The sequence below is a fragment of the Tursiops truncatus genome, chromosome 19, assembly GCF_011762595.2.
Source record: "Tursiops truncatus isolate mTurTru1 chromosome 19, mTurTru1.mat.Y, whole genome shotgun sequence".
Lineage (NCBI taxonomy): Eukaryota > Metazoa > Chordata > Mammalia > Artiodactyla > Delphinidae > Tursiops > Tursiops truncatus.
Window position 1 is genome coordinate 14,235,577 of NC_047052.1, and position 14,229 is coordinate 14,249,805.

At 50.0% G+C, this 14,229-nt stretch overlaps 1 protein-coding gene across 1 annotated transcript; it reads right to left on the bottom strand.

Annotated features, from left to right (window-relative positions):
• Positions 1-5,333: 5,333 nt before the first annotated feature.
• TLE7 (TLE family member 7) lies at positions 5,334-8,961 on the bottom strand. The gene is made up of 9 exons (XM_033844760.2): positions 8,600-8,961; positions 8,455-8,477; positions 8,220-8,278; positions 7,510-7,722; positions 7,161-7,402; positions 6,821-6,962; positions 6,518-6,671; positions 5,897-5,970; positions 5,334-5,584 (listed from the first exon to the last, which is right to left on the bottom strand). The coding sequence occupies exons 1-9, from the start codon at positions 8,905-8,907 to the stop codon at positions 5,480-5,482; spliced, it is 1,320 nt and encodes a 439-aa protein (XP_033700651.1). The 5' UTR covers positions 8,908-8,961; the 3' UTR covers positions 5,334-5,479.
• Positions 8,962-14,229: the final 5,268 nt, after the last annotated feature.

Below are 14,229 nucleotides of genomic sequence, written 5' to 3' on the forward strand. Positions count from 1 at the left end.
AGAGATGACCTGAAACCTGTGTCCAACTGAGCACCAAACCCCTGAAAGGGGCAAGTGGGGAAAAGGGGCTAGACCCACCAGATATGAAAATACATTGTTTCCCCGGTGGAAACAAGACTTCCACAAGAATTCCACAAAAAGAATAAGCTGCCCAGTCCAAGGTAGTAATCCTACCCCATAATAATCGTTGGACACATGGGAGCGGGTACTGATTCGTTTGTAGTCATCCCTTCCGGGCATCAGCAACAGAAATTCCCCTGAAGAAGTAAGGAAGGAATGCTTTCTTAGAGATAGTTATATGTTCTGCTCATCTGTCCATTCATCCATTCATCCATCCACCCCGCATTCTTATGAAAAGATCTAAAACCTTGCTGCTACTCCTCTGCCCTTCAAAATGCGAGGCCCTATATGTAATAAGGAAACAAACAGAACCACAAGGTTGAATAAACGACTAAGATAGCAAGTCCAAGACAACCATAGTTTCTCCCTCCGTTTTCCAACGGAATTCACATTCAAGAGTCTTCTGGAATCTTCTCTCCCTTCTCCTACCTCACCTCTACGCCCAATCCCGGACCAGGGCCTGGCAAGTTCACGCCCCCAACTGCTCTGCGCCCCTCTCTCCTCTCTCCTCCTCCTCTCCCCACCTGCCCGCGCCCCAGGGCCCTTCCCACCATTCAGGGGCACCCTCGATGCCCACCTGCAGCCGCTGTCGCCCCCTCCAGCCTTCGTCCACCCGCCGTTTGTCAGCAATACGAGTCTGAGCTCACGCACCGCGCGCTCAACCGACGGTGGCCGTCTGGGCGGACGCCCTCGGCTCAGACAGCCGCTCGCGCCGCCTCCTCCGTGCGCTTCGCGTCCCCGCTGCCCGGCCTCGCGCCGAAGCCAGGCGCGTGCCTTCCGGGTTCCCTCGGCGCCTGCGCCCTCGCCTGGCCCTAGCGTGTTCTGCCCCGCCTCCTCCTGTTCACCCAGCAGAACCCCACCGGCCGCGCCCCTTCCCAATCCCGTCCCCCGGCACGAGCTGCTGCACGAGCCCACGTCCTCCCCGGGACCCGCTGCGCTCCCGGCAGGCGCGGTCCACCCTCCCACCGCAAGACGGCGCCTCTCGCCGAAGAGCGATCCTCCTTCCCCACGTGTCCGGGGACCTGCCGGATTTCTGCCGGGAGACGCTGACACTTGGGAGGCGGCTTGGCCAGAGGAATGGGCTGCAGGCACTTTCCCTTTATTGATAAGGAAGACTTTTTCTATATTTGCCTTCTTGGTGCAGTGGGAAGCGCGTCAGTCTCATAATCTGAAGGTCTTGAGTTCGAGCGTTTTGCTGCCATTCACAGAAAATAATCTGCATTCTGGGATGGTGTTTACAGAGGCCCCGCGGGGCCCAGCATGTAAAGGGAATTCCACGTGCTGCCAGAGGACATAAGTAAATGCTTAGGTCCACACAGAGCCCATTCAACCGCAAGCCACGGCCACGAGGGACGATCATTGTCCCCTCTACCATAATAATAAGATAAAAACCCGTAAATGTGAAAACGTGCGGCATCGGCGCGACTGCGAGGAAATGGACACTGCGCTGCTGAGTGGTTCAATTCCTCTCGCAACATCCGTGAAAAATCTCGGTCTCCGAGAACACTTCCGATCTCCTTTTTCCCCAGCTTCCTCTACTCGAAGCAAGGCCGTGTCTCCACGTTCTTTTTCGGCTGTCTCCGGAGACTGTAACCTCGCTCCAGTCCAGACCCAGCTTTCAAGACCGGCTGTCAGTGCCGGTCCCCTACGTGGCCCCGGAAAGCAAGGTGGGGCGACATTGATGAGCCGGGAATGGCCAAGCTCTAACTATAGCTTTAGCTGAATCCTTCAGTTTATGATTATTCAGTTTACAATAGCTTCCAGTTACTTTGTGATTTAGCCTCTACTAATTATTTAGAAATATATTTCTTAATTTCCAAAATAGGGAAATTTCTAGTTTTCTATTATTTATTTCTATCTTAATTGCATCATGGTCGTAGAATATATTCTGTAAGAATTAAATACTCTGAAATTTATGGCTCAGTATTTGGTCAGGTTTTGTGTTTCTTTGTTATTATATAATTTTATTTATACTAGATTAATATCAAATTAAACAATATACTATTAATAATGAGTTAATAAAAGTATGTCAATTATAAATATAAATAAAATTTATTAAACTTATATTATTATATATTATTATACTCTATTATTCCAGTATTTTTCCTCTATTAGTTTGGAAGCTGTACCTTTGTTTCATATTCTTTTAGTAATTAATCTTGAAATTACAACACTACTTGATTTATCAAGACTACTATTAGTTTGGAGTTTTGCCTTCTTTCCAGAAAAAAAAAAATTTACAGTTGTTTTACTTTATCATTTCCAGTTATTACCCTCCCAACTTACATTTGTTTCCAATTCTCTTGGGTATATATCTAGGAATCGAATTGCTGGGTCACATGGTAACTCTATGTTTAGCACTTTGAAAAGCTACCGAACTGTTTTTCAAAGTGGCTGCGATGTGTTTTACAATCCCACCAGCAAGGTATGGGGGTTCCAATTTCTCCATGTCCTCAGCAACACTTGTTATTGTCTGTCCTTTTTATTCTAGCCATCCTAGCACATGTGAAGTGACATCTCACTGAGGGTTTGGTTTGCATTTCCCTCATGATGTTGAACATCCTTTCCTGTGCTTATTGCCATTTGTATACCTTTTTTTTTTTTTTTCTTTTTTTTTTTTTTTTTGCGGTACGCGGGCCTCTCACTGTTGTGGCCTCATCCGTTGTGGAGCACAGGCTCCGGACGCGCAGGCTCAGCAGCCATGGCTCACGGGCCCAGCCGCTCCGCAGCATGTGGGATCTTCCCGGACCGGGGCACGAACTCGTGTGCCCTGCATTGGCAGGCGGACTCTCAACCACTGCGCCACCAGGGAAGCCCTGTATACCTTCTTTATAGAAATGTCTATTCAAATCCTCTGCCCTTTTAAAAATTGGTTTACTTGTCTTTTATTGTTGAGTTATAAGACTTCTTTACACCTTTTGGATATAAATCCTTTACCAGAAATATTTTTGCAAATGTTTTCTCCCCTTCTGCGGGCTTTCTTTTCACTTTGTTGATGGTTTCTTTCGAAGCATTCATTTTTTAAATTTTTTTATTTTTATTTTTTATTTTTTGCGGTACGCGAGCCTCTCACTGCTGTGGCCTCTCCCGTTGCGGAGCACAGGCTCAGCAGCCATGGCTCACGGGCCTAGCCGCTCCGCGGCATATGGGATCCTCCCGGACCAGGGCACGAACCCGTGTCCCCTGCATCGGCAGGCGGACTCTCAACCACTGCGCCACCAGGGAAGCCCCGAAGCACTCATTTTTGACAAGCCTTATTTTTGAAGAAATAAACATTGCAGATAGAGTTGAAGCTCCCTTTATATCCTTTTATGATCCAATTTCTCTACCTCTGTCTCCATAGTTTACCACCATTGTGAATTTGATCTTTATAATTCCCTACATTTAAAAAAAAAAGTGTGTAAAATACACATAACATAAAATTTATCATCTTAACCATTTTAAAGTATACAGGTCAGTGACATTAAGCACATCCACACTGTTGTGCAACCATCACCACCATCCATCTCCAGAACTTTGTTCATCTTGCAAAACTAAGACTCTGTACCCATCAATCTTCCATTTCCCCCTCCCCTCAGCCCCTTGTAACCACCATTCTACTGCCTGTCTCTGTGTATGACCTCTCTTAAGTACCTCATATGAGTGGAATACAGTATTATCCTTTTGTGTCTGACTTATTTCACTTAGCATGTCTTCAAATTTCATCCATGTTGTAGCAAGTGTCAGAATTTCCTTCCTTTCAAAGGCTGAATAATATTCCATTATATATATTTTATATATATAACAATATCACATTTTGTTTATCCATTCATCCATCGATGGACACTTGTTATAGAGACACTGGGAGTCTATTTGTTACTATAGCCCAGTAGGATAGACCTACTGTTGGACTCTACCGTCTGTATTATATTTTTCAATGGATGCTAAATAAATATATCATTTAGAGACACGCTGGCTACAGGAGTCAGCAAACTACAGTCAGCAGACCAAATCTGGCCCACTGCTTGTTTTCATAAATAAAGTTTTATTGGCACACAGTTGCATTCACTTATCTGTTGCCTATAGCAGCTTTCATGCTACAGCAGCAGAGTTGAGTAATTGGGACGAAGACCACAGGGCAAAGCCTAAAATATTTACTATCTGGCCCTTTAAGTAAAAGTTTGCTATTTCCAGGGCTATAGTAACAAATAGGCTCCAACATGTATAACAATTCGAATACAAGTTTCTCTCCCATGAAATAACCCAAAGGGGGAAGCTTTTCTCCACGTGTGATTTGTGGACACGGGATGCTTCCATCTCATTGTTTTGCAATCCCCTCGGGCCTTCACATCGCTTGCCTGGAGCTGGTCTAAGGGGACAGAGAGCCTGGAGGGGACACCCCACTCCTTTAGCATTGGCCCAGAAAGGAGACACATTCTTCATTCATGATCCATCAGCAAGAACTAGGACCCAATAATATCTCAATGCAAAAGATGGTACATTTTGTCCCTGGCTTTGTGCCTCTTACGGTGAACTCTAAGCGACAAACGTTAGTGGACAGCTAGCTGTCTCAGCCATGCCAACACCAAGCAAAGAGGCGGGAGGATGGAAAAGACCAGAAAGCAGGCCTATATGGCTTGGTTCAGGGAGCTGGGGCTTTTTCAGCCTGGCAAAGGCCAGACAAAATATCACACCCACCAACGTGAGGAAGTTGCCCAGAAACAGAGACAGGCAGCTTTTGACCGGCACAAAATGCCAGAATTAGGATCGGGACTTTGAAAGCCTCAGATAAAGCGAGGTTTCACGAAGTAGGTAGTTAAAAGGACAGCTCTTCCTGGGATATGGTTAGACCAGTGACTGGAGTCTTAACCTGCGTCAAGAGTTGGGTGTTGTTGGTCTACCAACACGCTGATACAATCTGAAAGTTTGTACAGGGACATACGTTGCTTCTTGAGCTTTCTTAAGAGTCCAAGAATTCCAGAAAAGTTATAAACGAAACTAAGTCTGGTCTAAAATTCCTTCCCCAACCTGGAATTTGCTGAAAGGGGGCATAAGCAACCCATCACGATGAGTTTGTTGTTTGAAAGAACTGACCGGGTATCCAAGCCATTTTGGTTTTTGCTTTTCCATTTTATCAATTACAAAATAAAGAAATCAGTGGTAGAAAAAATAACAAAGGAAAAAATCCCTAAGTTACATAATAAAAACCTGGAGAACAGGCCAGGTGTGTGCTGGGTGGGAGGGGAATGGACAGATGACCAGCCAGGGAGGAGAAGGTGGGGCTGTGGGAGGTGTTAGAGTTGCCTGGCACCCCGAGGTCACCCTCCGAGCACGCTGGTCTTCTTTGGGTCTTCACCAGCAGGACCGTGGCTTGCAAGTTTCAATACAAGAGCTGGTAAACAGTGGCACTGTTCTTGGAGCCCGTGACCAGGTACTGGTTGTCGGAAGACACATCACAACATAGGATGTCTGTAGACTCCTCTACCTGGAGGGAAAGAGAGGCCACAGAGGAATGATATGCAGGGGCCAGACTGGGGCCGGAGATGCACACTTCACGCAGGTCTGTTTCAGGGCTCCGTGTAGACCTGAGGCCCAGTCTGGAGACCGGGCCAGGTTCAGGGCTCAAGGTGGAGCCCAGGAGTTCCTAGGACCTTGAGTCCTTGTTCCCTCGATGTACTCAATGGCCCTGTTTGCCATCTCAGAGGTACTTTCCAGCACTATTTCTGGGGCCCGACCAACTGGGAGCTGGGGCTGGAAGCTCCAGCTGCCTGGGTTTGCACACGCCTCCATCCAGTACCTGAAACAATCTTTGTAGAGAAGGTGCAGCTATGCAGCGGATCGACTCATCCAGTGTGGACACAAAATAGCTCCCTGGCGAAGGAAAGACAGATGGAGGGGCCAGAGGCCAAGCCTGCCTTCCAGTCCCAGCTCTCTGCTCCCGACTAGACCAGGGAAAGGATCACTCCTTCTCTGCCTCAGTTTCCCCATCTATACAACTCAGAGACATGACCCAAACCATTCCCTCATCTGCCCGCTTCCTCCTGCCACTCCCGGGATTGTGGTGAGGGGCAATGAACAACTGGACAGCCACATGGGGCTTCGAGCATCTTCCGTCTGCCGATGTCTTTGGGCTGTGGTTCCACATAGGAAGCTACCATTACAGACAGAGCCAGAAAAGGAGAGGGGGTGAGCAGAAAAAGAAGGGAGGAAGGGTAGCCAGGCTGGCAGGGGAGAAACACTGGTGACAGGAGGAAGCAGAGGCGAGGGCAGTGGGAAGGTGGCCCTGGACCTTGGCCCGGCCAGTGCTGGGGCTGGAGAGGGGGGAATTAAGAGCCTGAAATAAGGCTGGGCCCAGACTCTACAGGTGAGTAGATGCCTTGTCAGGTGACAGGGCACCCAGAGGTGCCTGCTCACTCACCACAGGAGGAAAACTTGAGATTGTGGTGGTAGACATATTTCTGCAGGACAGCCTTAAACTTCTCCCTCCGGTGTGTGTGCAGGATTACGATGTCACTCATTCTCAGGCCCACTAACAGCCACTCCTCACTGGGGTCGTGGGCAATGCTGAGGATCTGTGTGGAAGGAGGTTTGGGGTCAGTGCACAAAGCTGCCAGCGCCATCATTCGTGGCCACCTCTTCAAACTCGGACTCTGCTCCTGCGGGCACCGACTCCCAGTCCCCAGGGGGACTGCACTCAGCACAGCCGCAGCCGTCCGGGCACCTCATGCTGTAAATCGTGTTGCTGCAGCCTCTGGTAGTTCCTCAGGTCCCAGGAATACAGTCTGGTGTCTTCACCTCCCGTCCAGAACTTATTGCCCGTGATGTCCACACATCGGGACCCGTACATGGGGACTTCGTGCTTCCTGGCGGGAAAACAACTCAGAGGTTCATGCACTGCTTGGACCCTCAGAAGTTTCAGGCCCAGGAAGCCCCTAGATACGTAGCCCAAATGCGTCCTCCACACCGACTCACCTAGTCCTACTGCAGAGGAGAGAGTGAGGTCGGAAAAGAGGCCCAGGCTTCCCCAAGGCCTCACCGTCCAGCCCTCCCCCAGGTCATACCTGATCAAGATTTGGTTCTGCAAATCCCAAATCTCAACAAATCCTTTGAAACAAGCCAAGCAGATCTGGGCGTTGGAGGAGACAGCCAGGGAATAGCACATGGGGCCTGTGGAGGCCAGCTGTGCCCTGATGCGAGGGGTGGGCGCCAGGTCCCAGAGAGTCAGGGTCTGGGACAGACCCCCCGTGATCAGGCTTTGCTCATCGGGGGACAGCTTGCAGGTGAGGACACAGTTCTGACGGTCCTGTAGGAATGGGTGACATTCTCAAATCATCTCCTGGAAGCATGGGCTCCAAGTATTAGGACACAGGTCACATCTAGGCTCCCTGAGCCTTCTGCATGACCTCTCACCTGTAAGTTCAGCTGGGCCTGGGGGGCGTGGTCCCAGGCATGCAGGGCACTCTCATCCCACACCCTGATGTAGCCATGGCCGCACGTGTACACGTGGTGAGTAGAGCTGCTGATGGCCAGGGAGTGGACTTTCTTTCCATGGCGGAGTTTGCCAACCTTCCAGGACTTATGTGGGGTCATCTGCCTGACCACCACTTCATCTGGAACGGGAGGCTGGGGTGCCCATGAAAGGGTCACAGCCTTGACCTGCCTTCATCCATGGGGGACAGCCTTCCCTGTCCTCTGACTCGATTCCTGACCCTGCATCCAACAGCTCCTCTCTGACCCTCAGGCAGGACTGTGTCCTCAGCTGGGGTCCCCAGACCACTGACATCCTTCTGCACTAGCCCAGGATGGCCTCCCTCATAAACAGGCCACATTTTGAGACACTTCTGAGTATAAGCAATGAGAGCAGAGCCTGGCTCAGAGTCTCCTAGGATGTAGCTCTAAAAGTGACCCTGTCAGCTGAGGCCCTACACACTGGTGATGGGAGGAGGGTAGCTTGGGTCCAAAGAAGCAGGAAGTCCAGTGCACCCACCACCTATGGGAGAGAGAGTGAGGATGTGGACACACTGCATGCCCTCACCTTCTTCCTACGAGCTTCTTGTTCCAGGGGTAACAGGAAGGGAAAGATGCCATGTTTAAAAAAAAAAAAAAAAAAAGACACTTACAATTGCTCTGAGGAATGACAAGACTTCTTCACTGGGACGAGGTGAAGGACAAGGCTGACCTGCAGGGAGACACCAGCGGCCAACCACTCAGAGAGAGGAGGTCTGGCAGCAACAGCGTCACGGGATCCAGGGAGAAGACTGCTCTCTCCACCCAGGAGCTCATTCCAGGTCTCCCATCCAATGCCCAGCCATGGGCTACACCCTGCCTGCCCGCACCGTCCCAGCTGGGACTTACCGACCTCGGATCCTGGTGGGGAGCTGTGACACACAGAGGAGAGAGGGAGGAGTCAGGGCATGAGATGGATGGAGAGCTCTCTGTCAGGATCCCTCTCCCCGAGACAGTTCGCTCCCCCCACCAGTCTTGTTCAGGCGAGACCTACCTGAGGCCAGGCTCTGCTTCTTCTGATTCTGCCTCGGAGAGCTGAGTGGCCTGCAGCTCAGATCTGTCCAGGGCCTGGGGGGCCCACTGCTGTGGACTCACACAGCTCATCTCCTGATAAGCCAGGTCATGCTGCCTCGGGTAGCGTGGGAGCTGCTCGGGGGGACCACACGCTTCGCCCAGCTGGGACTGTGCATGGTGCTCGTGCTGGGAGGAAATGCCGGGGCTCTCAGGCACATTCCTCCTCTTCTCTGGTTCATCATAGATTGTGAGTATACTGAACGAGGCCTCTTCCTTCTCTTCACTCATGGTCTTTGATCGATGAAGTACCTGAGCTACCAGGTTCGAGGGCTTAGAGGAATGAGCCCGTCACCCAGATCCTGGGTTTCCAATTCGTCCCGATGCCCTGTAGCAAGAGAGAGAGAAGATGCTGACACGCAGACACAATGTTCCAGGTCTACTGAGAAGGCTCAGAGAACACTCCTCTGGGGGAGAGGATTCAAAAGACTGGTCACCAACTAACTTGTGATACTACATGTTGGCAGCAATGGTGTTGAGGGTAAAATTTCACACGCACGTTTTGAGATGTTAGTACCAGGTAAGTTATGTTTTTCCTTCTAGACACACAGACTGCATTTCCCATCCTCTAAAATCAAATTCACCCTTTAATCTGACTGTATACTTTTCAAATGAGGGCTCACCCCCAACCCCCGCCACAGGTAAAATAAACAAGAGGTAGGACTTCCCTGGTGGTGTAGTGGCTAAGACTCCAAGCTCCCAATGCAGGGGGCCCGGGTTCGATCCCTGGTCAGGGAACTAGATCCCACATGCATGCCACAACTAAGAGTTCACATACCACAACTAAGGAGACCACGTGCCACAACTGCCTGCCGCAGCTAAGACCCCATGCAACCAAATAAATAAATATTAAAAAAAAAAGAAGAATGGCTAACTTTTAAAAAAATAAATTTATTTATTTATTTTCGGCTGCGTTGGGTCTTCGTTGCTGCACGTGGGCTTTCTCTAGTTGTGGCGAGCAGTGGCTACCCTTCGTTGTGATGCACAGGCTTCTCACTGCAGCGGCTTCTCTTGTTGCAGAGCACAGCTCTAGGCACGTGGGCTTCAGTAGTTGTGGCATGCGGGCTTAGTTGCTCCATGTCATGTGGGATCTTCCCAGACCAGAGCTCGAGCCCGTGTCCCCTGCCTTGGCAGGCGGATTCTTAACCACTGTGCCACCAGGGAAGCCCCTAGAATGGCTATTAAGAAAGAAAAAGAAAAAGAAACACGAGGGCAACAGGAAACTGCACACACATCGCAGTGTCTCTTGCCACCCTGCCCCACGTGCCCCCCAGAGGGGAACACGTGGAAGAACTCAGCGGTCCTGCAAACAAGACGTTCCCTTTGGATGGGGCGAGGCTGTAGAATGATGAAGAGTCTGGCTGGTGGTGACTTAATCTTTCCCATCCTAGGGGATAATTCTGAGAACTGAATGGAGTCATGCGTGTAGAACACTCATAATTATATCAGGCCAGTGGCAAACACTCAATACATGGCAGAGAGTGCGTTTACTTGGAGGTTGTGCCAGGGACCAGAGGTCTGAGGATTTAAGGCAGACCAAATGCCTTCCTTCAGGCTGCCCAATAGCTATCCCCAGAAGGCCCTGAGGAGACCCAGCGTTCCATTCTCAGGATGTATTAGCAGCTCCAGGGAGAAGACGATGTGCAAGGCTGGGGAGAGGATCCTCCAACTGGAACCAATGCCTTGAAGACCAGGCTCAATCCTTGGCTCTCAGACACCCGGGGGTACCCAGGCTGCCTGCCCTTGGCAAGATGTGAGGGCCGCTATATGGCCAGACTCCACTCCTCCTGACACTTGGAGGTCTCACTGTGTCTTTGGCCCTGAACCAAATACTTTACATAGTTGGTCCCATTTCATCCACACAGCTGTGTGGGCCACATTTTACAGGTTTTAAACACTGAAGCTCTGAGCAGGTGAGCAAATAGCTAGAAAGCACGGAGAAGAGGTTCAGATTCTGCCCTGTCTGGTTCTCAGCAGTCTGCTTCCTACTTCCCCATCAGAGGGAGGAAGGCAATATCCACCACAGTGACAATGCAGCTACCCTCTGACCCGGCACTTCCACTTGCAGGAATTTATCCTAAAGGTGCCCTCAGATAAAAATCCATGTCTAAACGGAAGCATCACAGCATCGCTTACGACAGTAGATGACAAACCCAAAGTCCACAAGAAGGGCCTGGGGAGATAAGTCACAGTATATGCATGAAGTGGAATATGACACAACTGTTAAAAAGAACAAGGACACTTACATCTGGACATGGAAAATCCCAAGGTCAGTTAATGGGGGAGGGGTGGATTCAATGCACATAATGCACAGATTTGCTGTAAAAAGATGGAAATTAGAACCGATCTTTGCATATGTTTGTATGCACATAAGAAATTAAGAAGGGCATTGCCCTTGGGAATAGAAATGGGCAAGTAGGAAAGAGGAATGGGAGGAAGATTTGTCACTGCAGAACTTGGGATAGTTTTTGCATATCTGAGGCTATTTAAACCTAAATTAAAATTGTTGGGCCATGAGCCTTTTTCTTCAACCAAGTCCTTTGTCATCTTCCCCCAACTGACAATTTGGGGTCCTCATGATTCTTAGTTACTTGTTTAAATAATTTAGCAAATTGGCCCAGACACGCAGCAGTCTCCTTGAACTGGGACCCCGGGGCTGCCTCGGCCCCGGGGAGGGTGAAAGCGCGGAGGACACACATTCCCAGCCCAGGGTGAAGAGGATGGGCAAAGAGAGATGGGCAGCAGCCCAGGCTCACGTGTGGGTAAACCTTAAAGACAGGAAGGCCATTTAACCAGGATTCCATGGGTGAGGGGGACTTCATCCTAAGAATAAGACAAGGCTTTCTAGAAAGTGTACAAGGAAGAGTCAGTATCACCGATTCCCCTCTCCACTCTACCCTCAGAGCTGGGAATACAGGCAACCCTTCTTTCTCAAGCTTCAACACAAAATGCTAGGGCTGGGGTCCACCCTGCCGCCAAGACGAGCACTCACCAGTCCCCCGCAGCATGCAACTCACCTCTGAAGGCAGGTCAGACCCTGGAGATGGGAGGTCAGAACTGCGCCCAGCTAGTGCGCTGGGAAGACCTTCCTCCAGCCCCGGTCCGCCCCTCCCACACCCAGGTACTGCCCCTTCCCCTGCAGTGCTGCTACTTTACACTAATTGATAATCAAGCCCTGGGTCAGAACCTGGGTCAGGTGCAGGGCCCTGAATGGCTCATCAATTACCGGGCGTGGCCTCAGCCAGCACCCGCCGCACAGCCACTTGCGGGGCTGCCAGTTCTGATAACGCTCGAGTCCTGGGATAAGACGGGGTGTACCAAGTAAATTCACAGCAGGAGGCCAGGGGGAGTGAGACATTTTTCAGGGGATGAGTCTTTGGGTTGGATTCTGGGCGTCCCACAAGAGCCAGTGTTTGTGCAAAGATGGAGAGGCGGGTTGAGCTGCACCCAAGAGCAGTTTCAAATGCTCATCTCCAGGTGAATCCCCTTTGCTTGGGGAGGCCGGCTCAGTCATCTCTCATCTCTCACCAGTGTCTCTGAAAGGGAAGACCAGGGAAGACTTTCTTCTCTGCGGTGGCCTCATCGTGATTCTTACACTGCAGCACTCGGAACTCCCTGGAGGGCTTGTTAGAACAGAGCGCTGGGCCCACCCCCAAGAGATTCTTTTTCTGTGGGTCTGGGGTGGGGTCTGAGACTTGGTATCTCTGGCAATCTCCCCGGTGAGGGCGACACTGGGGCTGCTGGTCTGGGGACCCCATTGGAGAAGCACTCTGTCTGGTGGTCCCTTTCTGGCAGGAGAGGAAGGGGTGGTGAGGCCAGATCCTCTCCTGCTCTGCTCCCCTCATTCACCTCCGGCCACTGGCCACCCCTCCCACTGAACGCACTCTTTTTCTGTTTCTTCTCACTCATCAGCTTCCTTCTTTTGAAGCAGAAGTTCTGAAATGGCTGCTGCTTAGAAAGAAATCTTTTACCACCCCTGACCTCCAATCTCTAAAGCTCTCTGTCTCTCTCCCTTTCTCTCTCCCCCTTCCTGTACACAGCCCTTGTCCCCAAAACTGTAATAGCTGCCTAGGGCCCTCCAGACAATGCCTGTATTTAAGATCCATCCCCATCCAGGCCCAGCGTGTTCTCACTTTTCCTGTGATTATACCCTAACTTGACCCCCAATGTACTTGACTGTACATTTCCACCCTCATGCTGTTCCCTCATCCAGAAATGCTGTTCCCTGCCCATTCATGTATTAAATATGTGCTCCCATATACTCTGAGCAATGTGCCAGGTCCTGTGCACAGTGTCAGAGATCAGCCTAACACCTGGCCCAAGTCCTTGGGGAGCTTCAATCTGAGAGGAGGGATAGGGGTTGGCGGTGGTCTTGATATATATACACATAACCCCCCATCTGATACATGATCCACTTTTGGAACATTCTCTCTTTTTTGATTCCCATAGGAAACACAACAATGTGGGATACCGGCATGGATTTGATCCCCAATTTAGAAATATGAGAATTAATTTAGGGTGTCAGAAACTCAGAAAGACTTGTCCAAGATCTCACTAAACAGGTGGAAAAGCCAGGATCCAAATCCAGGCCTATATGATGTTTACAAGGAAGTCTGTGGGAAAGTGGGTTGAATCATAGAAGCTCTTTCTCTATGCTGGATATGAACCTTTTGTCAGCTGTGCAGACTGTGTATGTCTCTACCACTCTGTGGGTGGCTTTCTAACCCTTTTAATGGTGTCTTTAGATGAGCAGAAGTTCTCGATTTATTTTTTTTTAGCAAAAAAAGTTCTCAATTTTAATTCAATCCAGTTTATCTTTTCTTTTAAGGTTCGTTATTTTAGAATCCTATTTAGGATATATTTGCTGCCCCCAATGTCACGATGATGTGCTCTTTTATGTCTTCTAGCAGCTTCCCTATTTTACCTTTCACATCTAGATCTATGAAATTTAGGAACTTGGCACTATCTAGAAAGGGTTGCAGGGAACACAGAGGGTCCAGGACCGAGGCCTGGGCCTCTCTCAATGGGAGGCAATGGGTGCAGGGGCGAGGAGCCCGGCCCTTCTGTCAAACTGTCATGATTTGAAACCCAGGCCTGTCACTTCCAAGCAGCATGAGTTTTGACAGCTTGCCAGCCTGTGCCTCAGTTTTCTCATCTATAAAATGGAGATGCGGAGGTTAGATTCCTCCTCAAGCTGTGGTCAGACCTGGAGGTTAACAGGGCTTTGATGCTGTCAGGCTTCAAGTCAATGCTCATTCAGGGTTAGCAATTCTTAGGAGACTGAGGAACAGAAAAGAGAGAGGTGAGAGAGGTCAGTGGGAGGAACCTAGTGGTCAGCGAGGCAGCCCATGGAGAAGAGGGTTTGTAGAAGGGGCCTAGGGTCTGGAGCATAATCCAGAGCATTGTCAGGCACTGGACATGCATTTTCTGCATTATCACAGCCCACTCTCAGAGCTGACCCAGGAGGGAGGTTTACACTGAAGCAAACTAAGGCTCAGAAAGTTTAAGTAACCTGCTCAGGATGGCACAGCAAGGAAGGGCGGGAGTTAGGGT

What these genes read in the sequence shown, in the direction of transcription:
- TLE7 (XM_033844760.2), bottom strand. Translation starts at nt 8,907, where the DNA reads ATGAGTGAAGAGAAGGAAGAGGCCTCGTTCAGTATACTCACAATCTAT. An exon ending in CCCACCAGGATCCGAGGTCG is followed by an intron (nt 8,279 to 8,454) that starts GTAAGTCCCAGC and finishes GTCTCCCTGCAG; the next exon opens with GTCAGCCTTGTCCTTCACCT. An exon ending in TGTCATTCCTCAGAGCAATT is followed by an intron (nt 7,723 to 8,219) that starts GTAAGTGTCTTT and finishes TGGGCACCCCAG; the next exon opens with CCTCCCGTTCCAGATGAAGT.